At 35.0% G+C, this 24911-nt stretch overlaps 1 protein-coding gene across 1 annotated transcript in view; it reads right to left on the reverse strand.

Annotated features, from left to right (window-relative positions):
* Adgre3 (adhesion G protein-coupled receptor E3) overlaps positions 1-24911 on the reverse strand; it is a 115373-nt gene that overhangs the window by 43468 nt on the left and 46994 nt on the right. The window contains exons 5-11 of the mRNA XM_028766601.1: positions 17415-17567; positions 14031-14071; positions 13479-13614; positions 12405-12506; positions 10074-10258; positions 6808-6975; positions 4409-4612 (exon numbers count right to left, since the gene is read on the reverse strand). Coding sequence (XP_028622434.1) covers positions 4409-4612; positions 6808-6975; positions 10074-10258; positions 12405-12506; positions 13479-13614; positions 14031-14071; positions 17415-17567 — 989 coding nt within the window. The remainder of the gene's footprint in view (positions 1-4408; positions 4613-6807; positions 6976-10073; positions 10259-12404; positions 12507-13478; positions 13615-14030; positions 14072-17414; positions 17568-24911) is intronic.

Genomic DNA, 24911 nt, shown 5'->3' on the forward strand with positions numbered 1-24911 from the left:
TTTCTTTCTTTCTTTCTTTATTCCTCTCTCTCTCTCTCTCTCTCTCTCTCTCTCTCTCTCTCTCTCTCTCTCTCTCTCTTTACCTAGAACTTGCTCTCTCTCAGCCTGGACTGGAACTCAGAGGTCAGACATCTGCTTGGCTTTGTCTCCTGAAAATAAAGGTGTATAGTACCATGCCTGAACTTTAACTAGGTGGTATCTTGCCCCAAGTTCACAACTCTCTTAAATCAATTCATTATCGGTGAACACAGGATTCAGCTCCATTTTACTTCCTGGTGCCTCTTTAATACTTGAACCATATGATTCATAGTTTTTTTCTAAGCTTGCTGCATTTGTTCAAAACATAATTCATGAGACTTAAACATAGAACAAAGTCTCTTCTGAGCTTTTTCAACATTTCCTTTGTCAGTGTAATTAATATAAATCTCTTTACCTTAGACTCAGGTAGTCTCTTTAGAAAAGAGCAAGAAGTAGCCACATTCTTCACCAAAATACCACAAAAAGATCTATGCCACATACTGATATTCTTCTCCTCTGAAACCTCTTTGGCCAGATCTACACCACTCAAATCACTTTCGGTAACAGTCTTCTATATTCCTACTAGGATAACCATTAACCCTCATTTGAAAGCATTTTACTGCTTTTCAAATCCAACGTCCCAAAATCCACATTCTGGAAAACAAAAGCATGGTCAGACCTTTCATAGCAATACCCTACTCCTAGTATCAACTTTTATCTTAGTTAGGGTTTTACTGCTGTGATCAGACACCGTGACCAAGGCATCTCTTGTAAGGACAATATTTAATTTGGGCTGGGTTACAGTTTCAGAGATTCAGTCCATTATAAATGTGGGAGAGTGGCAGTATCCAAGCATGAGGAGTTGAGCCATCTTCATCTGAAGGCTGCTAGCAGAAGACTGACCCTCAGGCACCTAGGGTAAGGACATTATAGCCCACACCCACAAGGCCACATCTATTCCAACATGGCCACACTTCCCAACAGTGCAACTCTCTGGGCCAAGCATATACAAACCATTATACATGGTTATACTCTAAGAGCCCCTACCTGACTGAAACAGTTGCAGCTACTTACAACCAACCATTGGACTGAGGTCAGTGACCACTATGAAAGAGTTTGGTGAAAGTTTGAGAGAGCTGAAGGAGATAGTAACTTCATAGGAAAACAAAAATTGTCAACTGTCCCTGACAACTGGGAGCTCCCAGAGACTAACCATGAACCAAAGATCATACATGGGATTCTGTGAGGCCCCTGACACATATGTAACAGAAGACTGTCTTATCTGTCCTCAGTAGGACAGAATGTGCCTAATCCTGTAGATACTTGATGCGTCAGGGAAGAGTGATAATGGTAGCTACCCCTCAGAGGTGTGGGGGAGGGTAGAGGGGGTGAAGAACTTTGGGGAGGCTGGGAGGGGTGGAAATGTTTGGGATAAAAATAGATAAGGTAATTAATTAAAAACTGCCTCAAAAAGATAATCTGATTAGCTGTGAAGGTGAGTCAGTCATTCCATGTCAGTTATTTGGAGAAGACTCCCTGGCCTGTACAGTTGCTTACAAGTTGCAAAGGACTTGTAGGCTTATTTCTCACTTGAATCATTACCAGTGCTCGAGTGAACTTCTTGGCTATGCAGCTGCCTTTCTGTCACTTTTGCCCACATTGTTTTAAGTAACCACAGTAAAATTATTAGTCTGGACAATCTAGAAAGACAGAAAACAGATTTTTGGTTGTTTCGGTGGCACATGTATCTTTTTGCACTATCTGTGCATTTGACTTGTCTGTATTATGCTATGGGAATTTATATTTTTGGACTGTACATGTTTCCTATATACATGTGAGAGACACATGTACATGTGTGTTATGTGTTGTTTGTATGAATATGGTGCGTGAATGTATGTACATACAGTTGTGTATTTGTATATGTGTGGTTAGTAAGACATGTGTATGTTATGCACATATGGTGTGTGGTGTTTGATGTACAAGTGTGTGTCACATACTTGAACATGATATGTGTTGTGCATGTACATTTGCACACAGAGTTATTCTGATTTGTGTATGTACACATGTATAAACATCTATGCATATATGTGTGTGAAGCCAGTTGAAGATGTGCTGCTGAGACTCTCCATCTTGTTCCTCTGAGATAAAATCTCCCACTGAACCTGGCTCTTATTACTTCAGTTATGTTTGTTGGTCAGCAAACTGCACAAAGCTTGTTGACTTCATCTTCCATGTGACATTTTATAAAGATGCTGTGATCTGAACTTAGTTGTTTGTGCAAAAACAACAGAAGATCTTCATCATTAAGCCATATTCCTATCCCAAACATATCATTTCCATTTTATTGTGCTAAGTTCTTACTAGAGTTCATAATAAGACGCATGCATATTAGAGAGGAAGCATGAAGCTATTAAGCTGTGAGCACTCAGCATTTCATTAGCTCTATAGGGCTATCATATATCACGGTGGTCACTGATTATAACTATTTGTTATGCATTTACAAACAACTAAGGATAGAATTCAAGTATTCATGCCACACACGAAGACAAACTTTAGAGTATATCCTAATTTGCTTTATATACCCGCTTTTCAATCTGTGACACAGAATTCCTTACAAAATAACAGATATATCTTAATGGATAGATATTCAAAGCTCAAAGTGACACTTCTAGTAAAACTTCTTTTTATATTTTTATATCACCCTGTAACATAGTAGAAAAGATAGGAAGAAACAAATACTTGTCTTCCTATATAGATCTACTCACAATTGCAGTAAAGAACAATTTATTTCTTAGCGATAAGCCCAGCAGAGCAGTCCTTTATAGAAGGTCCCATGACTTTTCTGTACTTTTATTTATTTGTTTATTTTAAACAAGAGTATAATTATGTTGCCATAACTAGCCTCTGACTCATAATCTTTCTGTAGTTTTCTATGTAACCAACTAGAGTAAGAAGTCCTTGTAGTATTATTTTAATAATTACATATTAATTGAGCACAGTCCTGTGGCATGTTATGGCATTTCAATATGTCTACACAAAATGAGATGACCAAGTCAGGGTCATTGACATATTATTACACATTTACCAGTTCTTTGTGCTGGTGGTAGAAATATTAAAATGCAATTTTCTGCAGGTAATTAAGTGAGGTATTTACTTAATTATTGCCAGTGTTCTATTATGTTACAAGGAATCACTCATCAGTTTCATAATTTTCATTACATCATCATCAACTAGGTTTTGTGGTACACACTCAAACACTAAACCCATAATACCATTATAATAACATGATTATTTGTTCTAAGAAAGCACTCTGTGTATAATCAATATAGAAAAATTTGTCCATGAATAGGACTCAATAATTACTTATTTTTCCACATTATTAAAGTGAGAATTCACTTCAACAAGTTCAAACAGCAATTAGAATGAAGAGTTTCTGAGTTACTTCCAGATCAGTATGACAAATCTACAGTCAGTCACTTCAAGCCTCTATCCTACTGCTGATTCTGGAATCTTTTGGGTACTGTAAGAACTCCCAAACATAGGGCCATATTACTCAGAATGCCTTTCAGTTTGCTGTGGTGAAGTGTTAGTACTCTAACAAAGAGAATATGTGAGGAAACTCTATGCATTCTTGGTTTTATCCATGTAAGTTTCACCTTCTAGAGAATGTTGCATTTTAAACTTTTTCCTTTGGGCTTAAAGGAGAACTTTTGAAGCTGAATATTGATAGTAACAAATGCACTGTTAGCATGTAAGAAAATAATTGACACACTTTAAACCTACTTGTTTACGTCTATCCTGAGATGACATAAAATTTTACCTGTGGATAAGGGAATGACCCTGTGAGTAGGAACACTTGCTTTGAAAACATGAGCATGTGTTTAAATGCCCATAAAAATAAATGAAAGTTGTGCATATTTTCATGTGACTACACAAGCTCATCAGTATGGGGCAAGGGAAGCAGGTATATCACCAAAGCTGTCTGGCCAGCCATCGTAGGGAAAGTGGAAAGCATCTGATTCAGTAAGAGACTATGTCCCAAGGCACTAAGTAGGACATAAGAGAGAAGCAGCATGATACTTTGCTTTGACTGCTGTGTTCATACACATTACTGTTAATACGTGTACATTTAGGTCCATGAACTAAACTCAGACACCACCAACACAAATGACACTATAGAGGGACATTTCTGCTAGTAATACTCTTGATTACAGAATGACCAACTAAGCATAGAAATTCCTTCAATCCTATATAGAAAGAAAGCTGAAATTTTCATCCTGCATTTTCTTTCTACATATTTACTGATGATAATACTCTCTCTCACTTCATACTTGACAGACATGATGACTATGAATGATAAGGGCAATGAAGAAATTTTTAAGTCACTAACCTTAGGCTTAGTTCTGTTGATGCCTGTGAGGAAGAGGAGGTCAGCCAGGAAAAGGCAGATGGAGAGCTGCAGGTGGAGTGTGGTGCTTGTATTCTGAATGGGCCGGCACAGGAGAAAAGTGATGGCCGCCAGAAATAGGCACAAGAGAGAAAGACTCAGTCCCACATAGGTGATCACGGAGAGTACAGAAAGCACAGCATCCTCCTACAAACCACAAAGGGATACTTCAGAGTCTATGTGCATATATGGCAGTTACAGGAATATCAGCTATAGGAAACCAAAGAGATTGGACTTCTTGTTCTTAATTGTGTCATAAAGTTTGAGATTAGTGTTTAGCACGTGAGAGTCACTGAATAAATACTAACTAAATGAAACATGAATGCAGAAATATATATCATGATGGTCACTGAATAGTCAACTATTTCATACACATTGGTTAGTGTGCAACAGGGGTATGCAAATCTAAATTACAAACTAAAAGCTACATTAGACAAGGCTATACACATGACTGACACTTATGACTATAGAAAGTTGGAACATTGGAAAATGGCAATAATATATTATAATTTTAGCCCTATAAATACCATTTATTGTCTATCTGTGAATTACTTAGCATTATTTGAAACATTATATAAATTCTTTTGACTCACACAAGAAGACTTCAAACATTTATTATTCCAAAACCAGAAAATATCAGCAGCATCTGAGGCTATGACAGATTTTTCCTGCTTCCCTGTGATCCATTTATCTGATGTTCCACTACCATATTTGAATTAATTTTATACACTATTTTCTTTATTCTCTTAACTATTTATCTTCTTGGGCCATTTTCACTTATATTTTACCCTAGAATAAAGTATTTTTTTATTTCTGATAATTTTGTTATTTCACACTGACTAGAAGACAATAGGTGAGTTTCTTTCAACTTTAGTTACCTGAAGCTTTGTTGCCATCTAAAGATTTTATAGAATGATGCTAAGTCTTTGATGAATGGCCAGGTATTCCAGTTTGATTTAATCAAGGCAGTTTGGATATAACTATCTTGCAAGTTAAATAGTGCTTCCAATTCCAGATTCCATTGTCCCCTGCAACTTTAAGGTCTGCTACCTCCATTTCCCAACATTTGAAATAATTCCTTGATTGATCATGTTTACTCTGGGCATACTTATGGAACAATGAAAGTTTTTGCAGCTTTCCTTAACCCACCTACCTGAGGTATCAACCAATATATTTTTAAAATTACTTCATTTAAAATTTTGTTTTTCTGTTACTATAAAATCTTCCTGAAATAAAATTACTGGATAAAGGTCATGTGTTATACCCAGTCTTAAATGCTCTTCAGTTAAAATGACTATGGAGTGTGTGTTCTGCAGTCATTCCAAGAATATTCCTCTAAGGGTTTTAAGCACTATGTACCCAATGGCTTGATTTAAAATTGTATTAATATGTTACTGTAAATTCTTCATAAAATAAGTTACTGAAGAAAGGTTATGTATTATATCCAGGCTTAACTACCCTTCAAGTATAATAATATGAAGTGTATTTTCTGAACTCATTCTAAGAATCTTCTAGGGGTAGTATAAGACCTATATATCCAAACTCTATATATTGCCATTCATACTGTTCCCATTTCATCTGTACAATCAACCACTGGTATTTTTGAGAGTTTGGCAATTCTATCAGTCAACTAAACCTGTATACCTTTCTTTGGGTTCAGATGTGAATGTCCTCATCAGCTCTGTATTTCAACATTGACCTCCAGTTGGTGTACTCCTGGGAAGTTATAGAACCTCTTGTGGGTACAATTTTGTTAGAGGGTATATTCCACTCTGGGACTTCTTTGAGAGTTTATAACTGTGTCCCTGCTTTTTATTCTCTATTTCCTGTGTGTAGACAAAATTTGGTCTCTTAGCTTCTAGCTTCTGCTTGTGGTATCACTTTTTCTGTGTCATGATAGACAGTGTACCTTTGGAACCAGATGACCAACTGAACCTTTTTTCTTATATTGCTTTCAGTCACAGTATTTCATGAGAGAAACAGTAAAATAACTAATAAAAACTGACAAAACCTTTTCCATTGTCCTTTATGGAGTGTTGGCATCTTAGGCCAAACATGTAGCTTTAGTGGACACATTTCAAAACAGTCAGATCAGTTAAATCAACCTCAGTGATCAATAATTCTACAGAATATCAGTGAAATAATAGAGGGGAAACCAACCTGCACTTATTATCATATGAATTTTATAATAATAATCTCTAATCAAATCTATAGGCATATAATTCCTTACTTTGGGGTATTTTACATATATACCACAAAAGTTATATATATATATATATATATATATATATATATATATATATATATATATGAAAGTGCTTGATGCTTGTGAGACTTAATACCTCATTGGATAGAGCCATGAGCACAGCAAAGCTGGACAGGTGGAAACATTTGCAAATGGTGTAAGAGTTATTCGTGTGCACATGAGAGCATCCCTTAGTAGACCAGCTACCCCCTTCCTCTGATCCTTCCCAATGGACACAGAGATGTTCTGCTCTTGAGTCAATGGGCTGTAAAGAAAATAATATAAAAGAACATGTTCTTTTGAGTCAATATGGTAACTTTTATTTATCTCTAATAAAGATATATGACATTAGGTTGCATATAATTTAAAAACTGCATTTCCATCTCATATCACTCACCTCTTGCCCTTCCTGATATATTTTTCTTTCCTGCACCCCCACATTGTAACTTTTCTTTTCTACCTAGGTTATTCTGACACACACTTAATTGAGAAAGCATATAAGGGGACATTTCATATCTTACATCTCACGTACATTTCTGTTTCATTATTTATTCTTGATTTCTATGTATATTTCATTGCACTGGGCACTGACTCAGAACTGACCTAATGTTTTATTTCACAGAAGAAGCCAAAGATGGGGGGTGGTGATAAACCAGTGCTAGAAGAAAGAAGTTAAATGTCTTTGACCCTTCGTCTTCTCCAGAATCATCTTAAAAAAGACCAGTTCCTCTTTTCTATATGGATTACTAGATTCAAGCTACTAAGTATAACCATCACTTTCCACTTTGAATTTAGTGATGATCTTGGAGATCTAGTATCTTTTAAATGTAGGTATACAACAATAACATTTAATGAAAAAAAAAGACCATGGAATTTGATGTAGAAGAAAGTTAGGCTACATAAGGAGGCATTGGAAAGAGGAAAGAAAAGGAAAGTGAAATAATTATGCTTGAATTGAAAAGAGAGGTAGAGTGGCTTGAAATGTTCAAATTTTGATATTCAGGAATAAATTCAGAAGTCTCAAGAAATTTCTAATTCACAAAAAAGCATGCCTCCTGAATGTTGTAAAAGCTGTGAGAATGGCTGAGAAAAGGAAAGTAATTGACTTTTACAAGTACCTGCAAAACACAAAGAGATTGCCAGGGTTTTAGGGCATAAGACTTCATGCATATTGGGTTGTTCTTTCATACAAGAATCTTTTAGATATATCTGCATCTCTGAAAAGCCTCTCACTGTTACCCTAACAAGTTCACTGCATCATTATCTGGAATTTGGTGGCACGATTGTTTTGCTTTGCCATGGGTTCTATTTCTGAGGTAAATTGATGTTTGTTATCTCCCCAGGAAAAGTTTCACACAACAGAATAACCAAAATTCATTAATATAGTGGCGTGAATATGAGCAAAACACATTATGTAACTGTATGAAAATGTCATCATTTAACTCATTATCATGTATAATTGATTTGCACTAATAAAATGTAATAATCTCAAGACTTGCTAGGTTACATTAAGTCTCAAAAAGGTAAAGTTTGTTTCTAGTGATTCTGCATTTTTCCACATTTTCTATTGTACAGAAACTGAATTCTACTCTTTTGCTTTCCAGTGTTAGTGAGCTCATCAAGGGTTTATTGGACTTAACCTTAAGATTGAGCCACTAAAACAAAAGTTTTTTTCCTGGTTTTATTACTACTTTTAGTTTTGAAATTATATTATAATTACATCATTTGCCTTGTGTTGACTACATGCACAATTAAGGAAAACCAAAGCACTTGGGCATACATGTGAGGATTTTTTTTTTTTGGTTGCATTATTTTAGGCCTGGAGATCAAGCTATGTCTTCTCATGGCAGCCAACACAAAACAGACATGAAAGAAGGAAGCTACTGTTTTGACTATTTGTTTTTACTCTTGCTGGCAGGTTCATCTGTTTTGATGCTGAGACATATCTTCACTGGTGTTAGAACATACTTATTCAGAATTTTAGTGTAGACTAAAGATGTGCAACTCTCTAGGACATTCTGGGAACGCCAGTACCAGACTGAGATTGATGAGATATACAGCATCATGTACTGAACAACTAATTACACAGCTATTGAATTCTTGGCTTTTCTATCATTTTGTAATATCTGTCCTTTTAAAGAAGCCTGACTAATATCTCTTTTCCTTCCTCTTAACCTGTCATTTATCCATTCTTGCTTTCTTTCAAATTCATGGTCTATTGTTTTCATTATTTATTGTTACATCACAATGTATATACAGATATATTCTTAAATTCAATATGCTTAGTCTACAAAATGTTGCTTGTATTAGTATCTTCAGGGGTTATCCTTTTGATCACCTAAAGCTATACAATATTTTATTAAAATTTTCACTATTTATGTACATACCATGTACATGGATGTATTTTTCCTCTAAACTTTAAATGTTATGATTAATGGTATTATGAAGGTGGAAGGACAGTACCTTTCCAAAATCTTTGCATGCTTAGCATGCATTCAGTAGGTGATTGATGGATTCCTTTGTAGTTTCCTTTCTCATTTTGATTTATTTTATATTGTTTTCTTTAAATGTTAGACTAATAAATAATTCTCAACTACAATATATAGTAAAACCTCTTTTGTCTACATTCTCATCAATACACACATTTGTAATTTTAAAAATTGTTAAATTATATGTATAAATTGTATTTTAATTAGGGTGTCCCCTTACATGCATTAATCTCACTTGCAGCCCCACTGAACCTAATTTTGCATGATTTCTTTGCCAACATTAATATCTTTTATTTTATTTCAATTGCCACTGAATTTAAATAGTACCATCTGTGTGACCACAAAGCTTTTGAGTACTCATTTGATCCTAGGGGTGTAACTCAAAATATTGTTTTATTACCAGCATCTCTTCAGATGGGAAGTTACAGATATACGGACTCCTTTTTGAACCATGACTGATTGAATGTTGATATGAAAATATGGATCTTAAAGGTAGTGAAGTTACATAAATTTGAAATTTCTCAACATTTTTGTAATTTCTCTTAACTTTTTAATGATCACCATAAGATTTCATACCCTTCTGCTAATTTTAATAAACCCTTTTATACACTATACAGAATATATATATATATTTAGACCCACCACTAAATATAACTGACTGCTTTTACAGAGGACCCAGGTTCCTTACTCAGCACCCACATTCTTTCCCATATCCACCTGGAAATCCAGTTATAGGTGGTCTGATATTCTCTGTCTTCTCTGACAACTAAATGCCCATGATGTAGAAATCTCCATGCAATCAAAACACCCAAGCACATGAAATAAAAACAAATCTTAAAATTGTTTTTAAATGATTCTTTGAGAATAAACTCACCTGAGTATTTTGTAAAGTCAGGAGTACAGGTTCAGATAGGACAGGTTTGATTTCTGAGCGAATGGCTCCACTAACAATATGAGAGTTCAATTTTACTTCCTGAAACCCCTCTTTGTTACTAAAAAAAGACCCATTTAGAAGATTTCCAAGAGACTTATATGCAATAAAAGCCACTGCTGTTTCACCTGATAAAATAAAAGAAATTTTATTGGAGATTAAACAATCTGTTACATGTGGTACTTAAGTGGCTTACATGTGATCATGAAGTAAATATAATATGTCTACTAAATTTAACCATATGCATCCCTTAAATTGTGTATACAAAACAAATTATAAATATTGATAAGCATGGAATTTCACACATGCACCATATTCACACATGTGTGTATATATGTGCATGTATGTATATATTTGTATATTTATGTGTATGTACATGTACATTATATGTATATGTATGCACACACACACACCATCTGTTGGAAAATTTTGTCAACTTGACACAAACCAGTGTGTGTGTGTGTGTGTGTGTGTTGTAAAACATGATTACTTGTGCTCTAAAGAACAAGTGGACTAAGGTAAATACCCACTGTTACATCAAGTCCCTCAAGGTTATGTAATTATTTACCTTATTTTCATTCCATTTGCAGTCTTTTTCTGTTTGTATATACATTCCTTTCCTCTTTATATTTCCCTCCTTCACTCATCTTTTTAATTTCAACTTTATCTCAACTTACTTGTCCTCCTATTTTCCTCTTATTTCTTCTCATCTTCATGAAATTGGAAATTAATATAAACAAGTTAAATATGCAACTTTCAATTATTCCTTTTTGTTGTGATTTTACAGTGTGTAGATTTTATTATATTATACAGATCTTACTTTTCAATCCGATGTAAAATTAAGGAATAGTACAAGATTATTTTAAAAATATTTTTGATTGTTAATTGCTTTATAACTCCAAGAATAAAATTGATTAGCACTGTATAGATTAATCTAGATTTTTTTGGTGCTATCCTGATTATGGCAAAATAAAACAGTTTCTAAAACTATTTGTCTAGTCAAAGACTAAGTCCAATATTGGTGAAGAGCTTCCAGGAGAAAATTAAAGATGCAGTCTATCTATTGAGTCATGTTGAGATGTTAAAATGAGAATAGTATTTTATCATTGAGAAAGATGATCCTATATTTGATACACCATTTAAAGGATATGTGAATCACAACACAGGGAAATTTGTCTAAAATCATTTGTCTATTCAAATAGTAACTTCAATAGCAGTGTAGAGCTTCCTTGCAAAAATGAAAAAAGAAGTCTATCTAGTGAAGGAGGTTTGGCAGCTCAAATCAGAACAGCACTGCATCACTGATACAAATGAGCCTACATATTTTCCACCCATTTTAGAATATGAATCACAATGATGGGAAATTAGGATGGTTGGTGAATGTTTTCCAAACTATAAGCTATAAAAGTAGTCATGTCAAAGTAGAAAGTAGTGCTTTAGGCAAGCTTTGAACAACCTCTTGTTTTAGACTAATGTCAGCCAACAACACTGTGATCATTTACTCCATTTTTAAAATAAACTCATCATTATTAAGATCTCTTTTTAGTTTTATACAGAACAATTCTGAGTGATGGTACAGGAGTGATCAGAAATTTGAAGAGTCAATGCCATTCTTTTGAGATTGGATCAGATTTTCTACTTGAAGTTGTTTCTATTAATTTTTCTTCTTTACTTATTTCTTTCTCCCTGACATCCCCCTTTTTTTCAAGCATTTATTAAAGATTATATCAAATGCAATCTGCTGTTTTTGAATTGAAAGTTCAATTGAGGCATTCATGTCTGTTGTTCAGTGCATCTTCTATTCCTATGTACACACACACACACACACACACACACACACACACATCACACATTCACATGCACAGAAAAGATGAAACAGATATGACAATAAATACAAGCTTTCCAAGATAGAAGGATCTTGAGTAAATGCTTTTTAAAAAAGTGTTTTTACAACGAATCTCAAATGGAATGATGGTCAAGGAAATGCTTGCCTGGCACCATTCTATATTAGTATATCAGAGGATAGTACTGAAATGTGATAACCCTGTCCTTGTTCAGAAATACAACAGTAAAAATCTGTTATTACTTTAGAGTATGTTGGAAAATATGCTGTCCTTATGACAGTTCCTAAACTTTGTTTTCATGAAGCCTGACCAGTATTTAGGGATGATCTTTGTTATCTAATCTTAAAGTTCTGATCCCTTGCAAGATATGAGTACATGCCCTTGTCCTATTCACTGTGACTGGAGAAAATGCTGATCATAAACATGTCACCTCCACTCTTGTTTTCTTTTAAAGCACTAGTGCAGTCAATCTTCATTGTATTGTTGCCAGCTTCTAGAAGAGTCATCCTTTTGCACCTCTTAGTTTCATACACTGAAAGCAATGAAAAAATGTGTTTAACTTCACATATGAATAACAACGATGATGACAATGATGATAACAATCTTGCTTGAGAATTCCCTATTTGAGAATATGATTTTGTATACTTTTCTCAATATGAAAAAGTTGAAATCACTTAGATGGTTATTTATCCACTATCATTAAATCTTTGACTACAAAATACCTCCTTATATGTGTTGAAAATTTTGTTGTCAATTTTCTGGCTATTGAGAAGTGCTTGATTGGATCTTGAGAGTAATAAGTTGTTTTATGTGACAGGAGAATAGGAGCTTTTGTGGGGTATATTAACATTAACATTTGCAAGAAAATAGATAGCAAAGAGTATTAGATATTCTTCTTCTCCTAGTCCTCTGCCAAAATGTTCTGCACTGTATGCACTCGACACAAGTAAGAATATATAAAAATCCTTACAAGTGTCATGGGTGTCATGATCAATGGCTTTTGGGATTCTTTTTGAATCCTGTAACATCATCAGTTTATTTATCTATAACTGAATTCACAGACTAATGCTATTGTATCTAAAATGATAGAAACTAGTTGGTAAAGTAAGTTGTAGGAGGTAAACCACTGTTGGTTTACCTCTGAAAAGAACCTCATTATTGATCTGCCTTATAGTAAACCTTCTGATAGAGTCACTATATTTTGTCTTCCTGAACATAGCATATATCAACAAACCTAAGGGGAAAAACTTAACCAAATGCTCTACCAGTTCAAATAATCCTTTCATACTTGAAGGTGATATGCTCACCTACTTTGACATAGGGATGAAATGTGATTAAGTCAGTATGAATCTTTCTTATAAACAGAGATTGCTATAAACATGAGATGTTCATATCTTAAGAATATAATTCTGTGAAACAACAGCATTATACTTCATAGTCCATGATTGTTTCATCTCTCACTTTCCTTTACGGCACTGTAATAAGTCAACTTTCAACTTCTTACCTATATCCAATGAAGCATTTTCATCCTTTTTTGGTGTAGCTGAGTTTTCATTCAAGATGAGAAGTTCTACTTGGTGAAGTAACCTGGTAGCCCCTTTTGCAAGATCCTCTTTGGATTTATATTCACTCAGTACTTCCTTTCAAACACATGTTTGAAATTATATGTTATTATTAAAACTTATGGAAGAAGGAATGTAAATAAGTTTTGTTGACAGGTTCCAGAAGCTAACAATGTTAGTCACTATGCTATGGGATGAAGGAAGCATTTTGACACTTAGTGAAAGTCTTTGAATGACAGTTGATGATGCCCTATATCAAGCATCCACCCTAAAATTTCTCAATTTTTGCATACATAGTATTGCAGTTAATTTTCATGGCAACAAAACTTGCCATTCACATATTGCCAGCTTTACACAGAAGAGAGGACAAAATAGACTGAGTATAAGAAATGCTCTCTCATAAAAACCATAGTGAGCTGATGTAGTGTTTAAGTAGAAAGCAATACATCAAGACAGACTAGATGATTCCCAACCAAAGACATTGCTCCACTCACCAAAATATGTGTTTTTGATGCTATTTTCTTGCTGTTGTTCACTGGAAAAAGTCAGACTTATATCAGATATGGAAAAAAACACATCTGGTTTATATTTGTTTTCTAATCTCCTTCAAGTTTGATCATTTTCTGAATATTTTACAGCCCATCCATGTTATTACTTTTATTTTTGATGCTGCTTGCTTGGATTATTTTGTTATGTTTTAAGAGAAAAAAAACCATACAATTGCATGGGTAAAGAGAGGAAAGGATCTAAGAGAAGTTGGGAGAAAAAAATGTTAGTAATGTATTCTCAAAATAATTTCTCAACAATTTTGTTTCAAAATAAATTCCCCAAAGTAAATTTAAAAATATTTTAAAATGTTGAATATATACTCTAAACTTGAATTTTAACTTATTTCTTTTTTATAATACATATGTATATGGTCTTTGTTCATATTTCCTGCTACTTTTTTCTTACATAATTTTCTCTCCCTACCTCTCACTCAACCCTTTTTAATTCTCAAGGCCTCCTACTCTCTTGATATTTGTTATATGTATTCTAACTCATGATTTTTATTGTCCTAAGATTTTAGAAGGTAAATGGTACTGTTGATCTGCAACTATCTCCTCTGAACTTAAATATTCTCTGATGGAGAAAGTCCATTTAAACTCAGAAAGTAAACAAACTCAAAAGGAACAAGATACTCATTAAACTTACAAAATTCCTATGCATTCTTCCTTTGGTTATGTGAGCATTGACCATTGCTGTAGAGGAAAGCTGTAGTTAGATTTGCTGAGCTGCCTAAAAAATGTTTAAGAAGCTCTATGTCTTCAAGCAATTGAAACCCATACTGTGTGGGATTTTTGATATATTTGCCTTAAAGAACCCATGGTATTATTAGTGACCTCTCAAAGATACTCTAGTAACTCCAGTAAACTTACTGGCTCAGTTAGTTAGAAATGAGTAGAATTGTCTTTTTAATCAATAGTGTTGTATCTTCAGTGGATACAGAACCTGTTCATATGATCCAGTAAATGTCAAATTGTACTAACTTAATCTGAAATGATTTGAAAAAGAACAGTCGTGTGGCTCCTGTGATAGATTTTTGGGGTTTACAACAGTGGCTGGTATTTCTGAGAATGAATTTCTGCAAAGGCAATCCCAACATGGCTACCTTTCCTCATAAGTATGGCATGATATCCCTTCTCACTTTATTTGTGGTATCATTCTCTGTGTGATAGAAGGTAGAATAACACCAAAGCATAAGCTGTCTCAGAGTGTAGTTTCCATAGCTAGAATCATAGTGTGGTCATCTTCTATTTGGTATATCTTAGCAGTTAACACTGTTGATTGGGGTCATTCAGTCTAGTGTAGGAATGCCCACCAATGTAGCTGATGGGGCAGAAAAATCACAATACCTGAAATTAACACATATGGGAGAAGATCATGAGCAGTCAGTCAACACTTTTGTAGCCTTTGTTGTGTGTGATGTGATATGCAACTGGGTTCAGATGACTTCTGAGAAAGAGCATGGCCAGATAGGTATGGTATAATACTGGGAGAGAGCTTGCAAGTGTCCCTTCCTTAGATGTAAAACCTTGGAATTCAGAAAAAAATAAGGTGATGACTAGAAGATAGTTAGCTAAATGAGAGCAGACTGTATTAGCTCTGACTTCCAATAGAAAAACAAAAGAGACATCCATAATTCACAGGCAGTGAACACTTTTATGAACAGCTACATATGAGAAACTAGAAACAATAATAATAAGAGATCATTCTGCATCTGATATGAATTGAATAAAACTTTTAAACAAACTTTTCAAAATTTCTTTTTATAATCTTGTTAATTATGCTATAGAACAGACTATTGGGCATGATCAGTCTGGATGCTATTAAAAACTAAGAAATTATTAGTATGATTTAATATTTCTCCTTACAGAAAAAAAAACATATAAGCACACTAAAGAAAGTTTCTGATGGTATGTCACATAAAGCACATTGGTGAGATCTATCACCAAGTAAGTTTGCATTTACATGAGCCATTGTTGAGGAAACTGGGCATTAATGTGGTAGTATTTAACATCCTTTTAATTGCAACTTATAAGACTTTACTCACAAATTTCAGAAAGTTGTTGATTGATCTGGTGGCTTGGGCCTGACATGGCCCTTTAATGACTTTGCTGAGCTGTATGATAACTTGAATAATTTATGAGGTAAAGAAGTTTTAGAAGATGTAAGCAATATGCTATGACTTATAAATTAGCTTCTAAGATGTTAAAGTAATCAACAGTAGAAGAAAAAAGACAAAACAATCAAACAGAAATGTGAGAATATTGGGTGGTAAATGTAGCAAGTTTGATGTCAAGGTAAAATTCCTAGAGAAGAAAGTACCAGAAAGAAAACTTTTTAGCTAATAAGCTTCTAGATGCCTTAAAGGGCTAAGTAGCAGTTCATGAAAAGAAAGGTTAAGTTTCATTTGAAGAAGGGATCTTTCCTTTTGTGCTTTTTCTATAATTCACAGGTCATGGGGAAAAAATGCTTGCTCAGTCTGGGGCCATATGACAAGTCAAGCGTATTTAGTGTACAGGTAAGAACCACAGTTTTCTTGAGAGCAATTTGAACTTAGAAACTTTTGTCAGCACAAGACACAGATGGCATAAGGGAACTGAGCATCAAAAGGCTGATGGGTGGAGATGCACAGCAATGCAGCAGATAACTGATGGTAACCAGGAACACAAAAGATGTCTGTGGGCAACAGATGACAACGAAGAATAATGTTTCCTTGGATGATGCCTCACTGGCATTGCCCTTTTGAGGAAATAACTTATAGAATGGATGAAATCACTTACATGGTAACGGGCCTTCATAATGGTTCCTTTTTTATATAAACAACTAAAATTTAATTGAAATTAAATTTGGTAGGCATTTGTGGTTCTGTGTACAACAGTAAAATGTTTCGTTATGTAACACTAACTCTTGAGTATCTTTCAAATTTGTAAAATATCTTGTAAAAAGACTTATTGTGAGCAGAAAATAAGTCACATGTAGCCTTGGGAGTATTAGCATGAACTAATTTAGCTTACTCAGAAGACAGATTAGCATAGGAGCTGAATTTGGCATCTGTGCAAAATAAAAATTCTATAAACTTCTGTAAAACATCAGAGCCCTTCTTTTGAAGTTGAAGGGAAAAGACTTGGCTTGAAGGCATATTTGGAAAGTATCTGTTTTGAAGCAGATATTTAATCCCAGAGATTACATGTGATTGTATTATAACAGATCAGGAACAAATGGATGGGGTATGAAAATACAAAAATAAATCTAGCATTCTGGCTATAGCTGTCACAAGCTCTACCAAACCACCTCGTTTTGCTTAATTAAAAAATAAACATGGATAGACTTACCATAACAATCAGGGTGATCAATATCAATAATGCCAGCTATCCAGTTGAATAAAGGATATTTTACTACACAGCTGCATATGAAAGTCCCAATTTTATTTCTACAGTATGAAACATCTTTGCACACCAATTCTTCCAATAGACACTCATCAATATCTGCAAATCAAGAGAAATGTTCTTTTTGTTTTCATAGAGCCATACTTCTTTCTCTTGACTATAAAGTCTCTACTGTCAAACTCTTTTGTAAATGTACCGATCAGTATTCTTTGTTCTTTGTTAGACTAAACTAATATGATAAAGATCATATTTTTCTTTAATTAATATACAAACAATTCAATTCTCCCTCAGTCACTATTTTTCTTATGTCTCCAAGCACTTTAGTATGTATCTAGAGCAACTTAAGAAAGGAATGTCTAATTTTGACTTTTAATATAGTGTTGAGAAGCAGTCTTTGATAACAGAAGTATTTGTTCAGATGTAAATTATTTGTTCATATTACATAAGCAATTAGCCTGCAGGCATTATGCTGTTTTTTATTCTTTGTTGCCTTTTTTATTAAGTCTGGAATTAAAGTCTGTGGAGTTGTGACATTTCCATTCAGGATATAATTTCTTTACATAAGGGCCACCTCAAAGATCCTCACAGACATGTTCACAGGTGTTACTCCAAGTCCATTCAAGTTGATAGTAAAGATTGATTATCACAAATATTAATAAAAACATGGCACGAGTGTTATAAAATAGTATGAAGGATTATAAGATAGGCAGCAGCCTACTAGACACTGAAATACCCTATATGATACTAAAAATAATGATCAGGATGAAGAAAGGGTTGAATAGTGGAATAGAAAAAACCTGAGAAATATATTCTTGTGTAAATTATGCTTTCAGTTATGGTAGCAATAATTTCTGGGGGTTTGCAGAGGGGAAAACAGGAAGGGTAATAACATTTGAAATGTAAATAATAAAATGACCAACTTAAAAATAACCAAAAAAAAGAAAGAAACAGTGATGTTTGCACAATAAATAGTCTCTGTGAGCTCAGATATTAGAATATTCCCTGTTTATGGTATTAAGAACTGTATTGGAGGAAGGACATAGCTGGCAACAACTTTTCAGTTTTTATAACTTTGTTCCACCACTTTCTTTATGCTTCTGATGCCTGTATATTGGTCAGATATGATATAGCATCTCTGACTTCCTCATAATGTGGTGTTCCATAATTATGAACTTTGTCTCTGGAAACGTAAGCTAAAACAAACATATTCTTCTATGACTTGCTTTTGGTTATGTCATTTATTCCAACAACAAATGTATAACTAATGCTGAATTTGAAGGGCCAAAGAGATATATCAGTGTTTAAGAGCAGTGTTTGCTCTTGTAGAAGACCTAGGTACAATTTCCAGAATCCACATTGTAGCTCACCAACAGTTTTAGATCCAGACCCAGTGAGACCTGGTGACTTCTTCTAGTCTCCACATCCACTGCATAAATATCACACACACACACACACACACACACCACACACACACACACACATACACACACACACACACACACACACACACACACACATATATATATATATATATAGGTAAACACATATGTACATAGCATAAAATAAAAAATCAATCTGATACTAAGTAGTGCTTTTAATATAGCCGACACAACTATGAAGTATTTTGAAAGAATGTAGAAAACTTTGGAAATCTGTACCAGAAACCAGGTTGATCCTATAAGCAGAGACTTATTACTTGTTATTGCAGGGTCCCAAAAACATAATATTTTTTGGTAATAATGATGGCATTGGTAAGTTGGGCCAAAAGAGACCCCAGAGGATACATTCTCTATTAACACCTGGGCTAAATGCCACTCGATTTATGGTTTTATAAAAAATATAGTTGCTTTCTGTCTTTTTCCAGATAATTGACATGCAACAAAACGTAAAGTAATTGACTAACACTCAGGATCACAGAGGAGCCAGGAAGTCCTCCCCACCCAGGAACATATTCTTTTCAGTTCACAACTGCACCAAGGAGTGGATCCTGTGGTCCACACCCCTTCCCCCAACATGCTCATACACAGAGACAGCTTGACATGGAGGAGTTCTAACACACCTAGGATCACAGGTGAGGTCCAAATTTCTGCCTCAATACCTGAACAAACTGTAACCCTCCCTGGAGCCCAGGGGAAGGAATTCCCCCTGCCCCAGCCAGAGACACACTCTCCTTACAGGTCACATCTTTGCTCAGGAGCATATGCTGTGCTCCAGCTTCCCCCAGTGTTTCCCAAACACAGAGACAGCTTGACCCCAAGGATTTCTGGCACAGCCAGGCTCACATTATCAGGGACTGCACAACACCTCCTTTAAACAGAGACAGCTGGACCCAAGGAGACCAAAATAACCAGTTTCATGGGAGAGACAGACTTCAATCAGACAACAAGGACTGTTAACATCAAAAATAATCAGAAGGCAAGAAGCAAGCAAAAGAACATGAGCAATAGAAACCAAGACTACTTGGCAACATCAGAACCTAGTTCTCATACCACAGTAAGTCTTGGATACCTCAATAAACCTGAAAAGCAAGATTCTGATTTAAACTTCCATCTCATGTAGATGATAGAGGACCTTAAGAAGGTCATAACTAACTAGCTTAAAGACATACAGGAGATTGGTAAAGATCTTTTCCCAGTTGGTTGGTTGCTGTTTTGTCTTATTGACAGTGTCCTTTGCCTTACATAAACTTTGCAATTTTATGAAGTCCCATTTGTCAATTCATGATCTTAGAGTACAAGCCATTGGCGTTCTGTTCAGGAACTTTTCCCCTGTGCTCAAGTATTTGAAGTTCTTCCCCACCTTCTCTTCTGTTAGTTTCAGTGTATCTGGTTTTATGTGGAGGTCTTTTATCTACTTACACTTGAACTTTGTACAAGGAGATAAGAACTGATTGATTTGCATTCTTCTACATGTTGTCCTCCAGTTGAACTAGCATCATTTGTTGAAAAGGCAGTCCCTTTTCCACTGGACAGTTTTAGCTCCTTTGTCAAAGATCAAGTGACCATAGGTGTGTGGGTTCATTTCTGGGTCTTCAATTCTATTCCACTGATCTTCTTCCCTGTCTCTGTACCAGTACCATGTAGTTTTTATCACTATTGGTCTGTAGTACAGCTTGAGGTCAGGGATGGTGATTCCTCCAGAAGTTCTTTTATTGTGGAGAATAGGTTTCACTATCCTGAGTTTTTTATTATTCCAAATGAATTTGAGAATCTTTCTTTCTAACTCTGTGAAGAATTGGGTTGGGATTTAATGGGGATTGCATTGAATCCATAGATCGCTTTTGGCAAGATGGCCATTTTTACTATATTAATTCTGCCAATCCATGATCCTGGGAGATCTTTCCACCTCCTGAGATCTTCTTCGATTTCTTTCTTCAGAGACGTGAAGTTCTTGTCATACAGATCTCTTATTGCTTGGTTAGAGTCACACCAAGGTATTTTATATTATTTGTGACTATTATGAAGGGTGTCATTTCCTTAATTTCTTTCTCAGCCTGTTTATCTTTCACACAGAGGAAGGGTGCTGATTTGTTTCAGTTGATTTTATAATCAACCACTTTGCTGATAGAAGGCTAATATACAATATATACAAAGAACTCAAGAAACTAAACTCCAGACAACCAAATAACCCCTTTAAAAAATGTGGTATAGAGCTTAACAAAGAATTCTCAACTGAGGAAACTCGAATGGCTGAGAAGCACCTAAAGATATTCAGCATCCTTAGTCATCAGGGAAATGCAAATCAAAACAACGCTGACATTCCACCTGACACCAGTCAGAATGGCTAAGATCAAAAACTCAGGTGATAGTAGATGCTGGCGAGGGTGTGGAGAAAGAGGAACACTCCTCCATTGTTGGTGGGATTGCAAGATGGTGCAACCACTTTGAAAATCAGTCTGGAGGTTCTTCAGAAAATTGGACATATACCTGAGGACCCAGCTATACCACTCTTGGGCATATACCCAGAAGATGCTCTAACATATAGCAAGGACATATGCTTCACTATGTTCATAGCACCCTTATTTATAATAGCCAGAATCTGGAAAGAACCCAGATGTCCTTCAACAGAGGAATGGATACAAAAAAATGTGGTACATTTATACAGTGGAGTATTATTCAGCTATTAAAAACAATAAATTCAAGAAATTCTTAGGTAAATAAATGGAACTAGAAAATATCACCCTGAGTGAGGTAACCCAATCACAAAAGAACACACATTGTATTCTCTCACTGATTATTGGATATTAGCGAAGAAGCTTGAAATACCCAAGATTCAGCTCACGGACCACATGGCACTCATGAAGAGGGAAGACCAAGAGGGGGAGCTTCGTTCCTTCCTAGAAGGAGTAACAAAATACTCAAGGGAGCAAATATTGAAACAATGTGTGGGACAGAAACTGAAAGAGAGGCCGTCTAGAGACTATTCCTCCTGGGTATCCATCCTGTGTGCAGTCACCAAAGGTAGATGCTGATGTGGATGTTAGGCAGTGCATGCTGACAGGAGCCTGATATAGCTGTGTCCTTAGAGGTCTGCCAGAGTTTGACACATTCAGAGGCAGATGCTCACAACTAACCATTGAACTGATCAAGGGGTTCCCATTGCAGGAGTTAGAGTGAAGACTGAAAGAGCTGAAAGAGTTTGCGGCCCCATGAGGAGAGCAATGATACCAACCAACCAAAACTCCCAGGGTCCAAACCACCAGCCTGGGAGTACTTAGGGAGGGATCCATTGCTTCAGCTGTATATGTAAGGGAGGATGACCCTGTTGGGCATAGATTGGAGAGTAGATCCTTGGTCCCATGAAGGCTGGATGCAGTGTGGGGGGTAGTCTGAGGGTAGGGAGGTGAGATTGGGAGGGTAGGTAGGGGCACACCTGCAGAGAAGCAGGAGGAGGAGTGATGGCATAGGAGGCTCCTGGAAGGGGGGGAATGTTGGATAGGGATAATATCTGAAATGTAAATAAAATATCCAGTAAAAAAAAGACAGGAGAACACAGGTAAACAAGTAGAAGCCCTTAAAGAGGAAACACATTAAATCTCTTACAGAAATACAGGAAAACCCAATGAACCAATGAAGGAATTAAACAACACCATTCATGAGTTAAAGATGGAAATGGAAACAAATTAAGAAATCAAAAAAGGAGACCATCATGAATACAAGAGATAGAAGAGACTATCTTAGGCATAAAAGATAACATACAAGACATTGGCAAAACTGTCAAAGAAAATACAAAAAGCAAAAAGATCATAACTTAAAACATCAAAGAGATCTAGCATACAGTGGGAAAAAAGAAAACCTAAGAATAATAGGTATAGCAGACAGTTACAACTAAAAAGGCTTGTAAATATCTTCAACAATTTTTGGAATAAAAGTTCTTTTATCTAAATAAAGAGATGGTGACAAAAGAACAAGAAATCTACAGAATATCAAATACATTGGACAAGAAAAGAATTTCCTCCCATCATGTAATAATCCAAACACAAAATGCAATGAACAAAGAAAAATGTTAAAAGTAGTAAGGAAAAAAAGTCAAATAACACATAAAAGCAGAACTATCAGAATTGCATTAGACTTTTAAACATATACTGTAAAAGCCAGAAAATCTTTGGGAAGTATCATACAGTCCCTCCGGGAAAAAATGCCAGCCCAGGCCAATATACCCAACAAAATTCTCAATTACCATAGATGGGGAAACTAAGATTTTCCATGACAAAGCCAATTTTTTAAAAAATGTATTTTCACTAATCCAGCCCTACAGAAGATAATAGAATGAAAACTCCAACACAAGGCGGAAAACTACACCCACAAAAAAAAATAATCTTCTCACAACAAACCCAAAAGAAGCTAGCCACACAAACAGAATTCTACCTCTAACAACAAAAATAACAGGAAGAAACAATCATTGGTCCTTAATATCTCTTGCCATCAATGGACTCAATTCCCCAATAAAAAGACACAGACTAATAGACTGGATACATAAACAAGACACAGCATTTTGCTGCATGCAGGAAACACATCTCAGTGAAAATACAGTTACTCTTTCAAAGTAAAAGTTTAGATAAAATTTTCTAAGCAAATGGTCCCAAGAGTAGCTACAAGCTACAAGCAAGAGTAGCTATTCTAATATCCAATAAAATAGACTATCAATGAAAAGCTATAAAAAAGATGAGAAGGACACTTTATACTCACCAAAGAAAAAATTCAGAAAGATATACTCTCAAGTCTGAACATGCCCCAAATAGAAAGGGACCCAAATTTGTAAACAAAATGTTACTGAAGCTCCAGGCACACATTGACACATTGAGCCTCACACAATAAAAATAAGAGACTTCAACACCACAGTCTCTCCAGTGGATAAAACGTTTAAACAGAACTCAATAGTGACACAGTAAAACTAACAGAAGTTATGAACCAAATGGATTTAGCAGATGTCTATAGAACATTTCACCCTAAAATAAAAGATTATACTTCTTCTCAGAACCTCATAGTACATTCTTCTAAATTGACCAAATAATCGAACACAAAACAAGCAAAACCAGATACAAGAAGTTTAAAGTAATCCCAAACATTCTATCAGACCAGCATGAGAATAAGACTGGTCATCAGTAACAACAAAAACAACAAAAAGCCCACATACACACAGAATCTGAACAAATATCTACTCAATGATAACTTGGTCAGGGAAGAAATAGAAAATGAAATTGAAGACTTTTTAGATTTTAATGAAAATAAACAAATAACATACCCAAACTTATGGGACACTATGAATGCATTGCTAACAGGAAAGTTCATAGATCTGAGTGCCTTATAAAGAAATTAGAATGATCTGACACTAGCAGTTGAACAGCTTATCTAAAAGGAATAGAAAACAAAAAACACCATCATATACACCCAAGAGTAGTAGACATCTGGAAATAATCAAACTCAGGGTTGAAATCAACCAAGTAGAAACAACGAGAACTATACAAAGAATCAACATAACAAAGAGCTGATTCTTTGAGAAAATCAACAAGGTAGATAAACTTGGCCGAACTAACTGGAGGGCACAAAGCCAGTATCCAAATAAACAAAATCATAAATGAAAAGGAAGAGATAAAAACAGAAACTGAGGAAATTAAAAAAAAATCATCAGTTCCTACTTCAAATATCTATACTCAACAAAACTGGAAAATCTAGATTAAATGTATGATTTTATAGACAGATACCATATATCAAAGTTAACTTAGCATCAGATTAACAATTTAAACAATTCTATAACTCTTAAGAAAACAGAACCAGTCATTAAAAGTTTCCCAACCAATAGAAGCTCAGAGCCAAACAGTTTAACAGGTATTTCTATCAGAACTTCAAAGAAGTTCTAATAGCAACACTTCTCAAAATATTCCACAAAATAGAAGGAACACGACTTAATTCAGTCTATGAAGCCATTGTAAACTAATATCTA

Source organism: Grammomys surdaster, unplaced genomic scaffold, assembly GCF_004785775.1.
Source record: "Grammomys surdaster isolate TR1022 unplaced genomic scaffold, NIH_TR_1.0 169, whole genome shotgun sequence".
NCBI lineage: Eukaryota > Metazoa > Chordata > Mammalia > Rodentia > Muridae > Grammomys > Grammomys surdaster.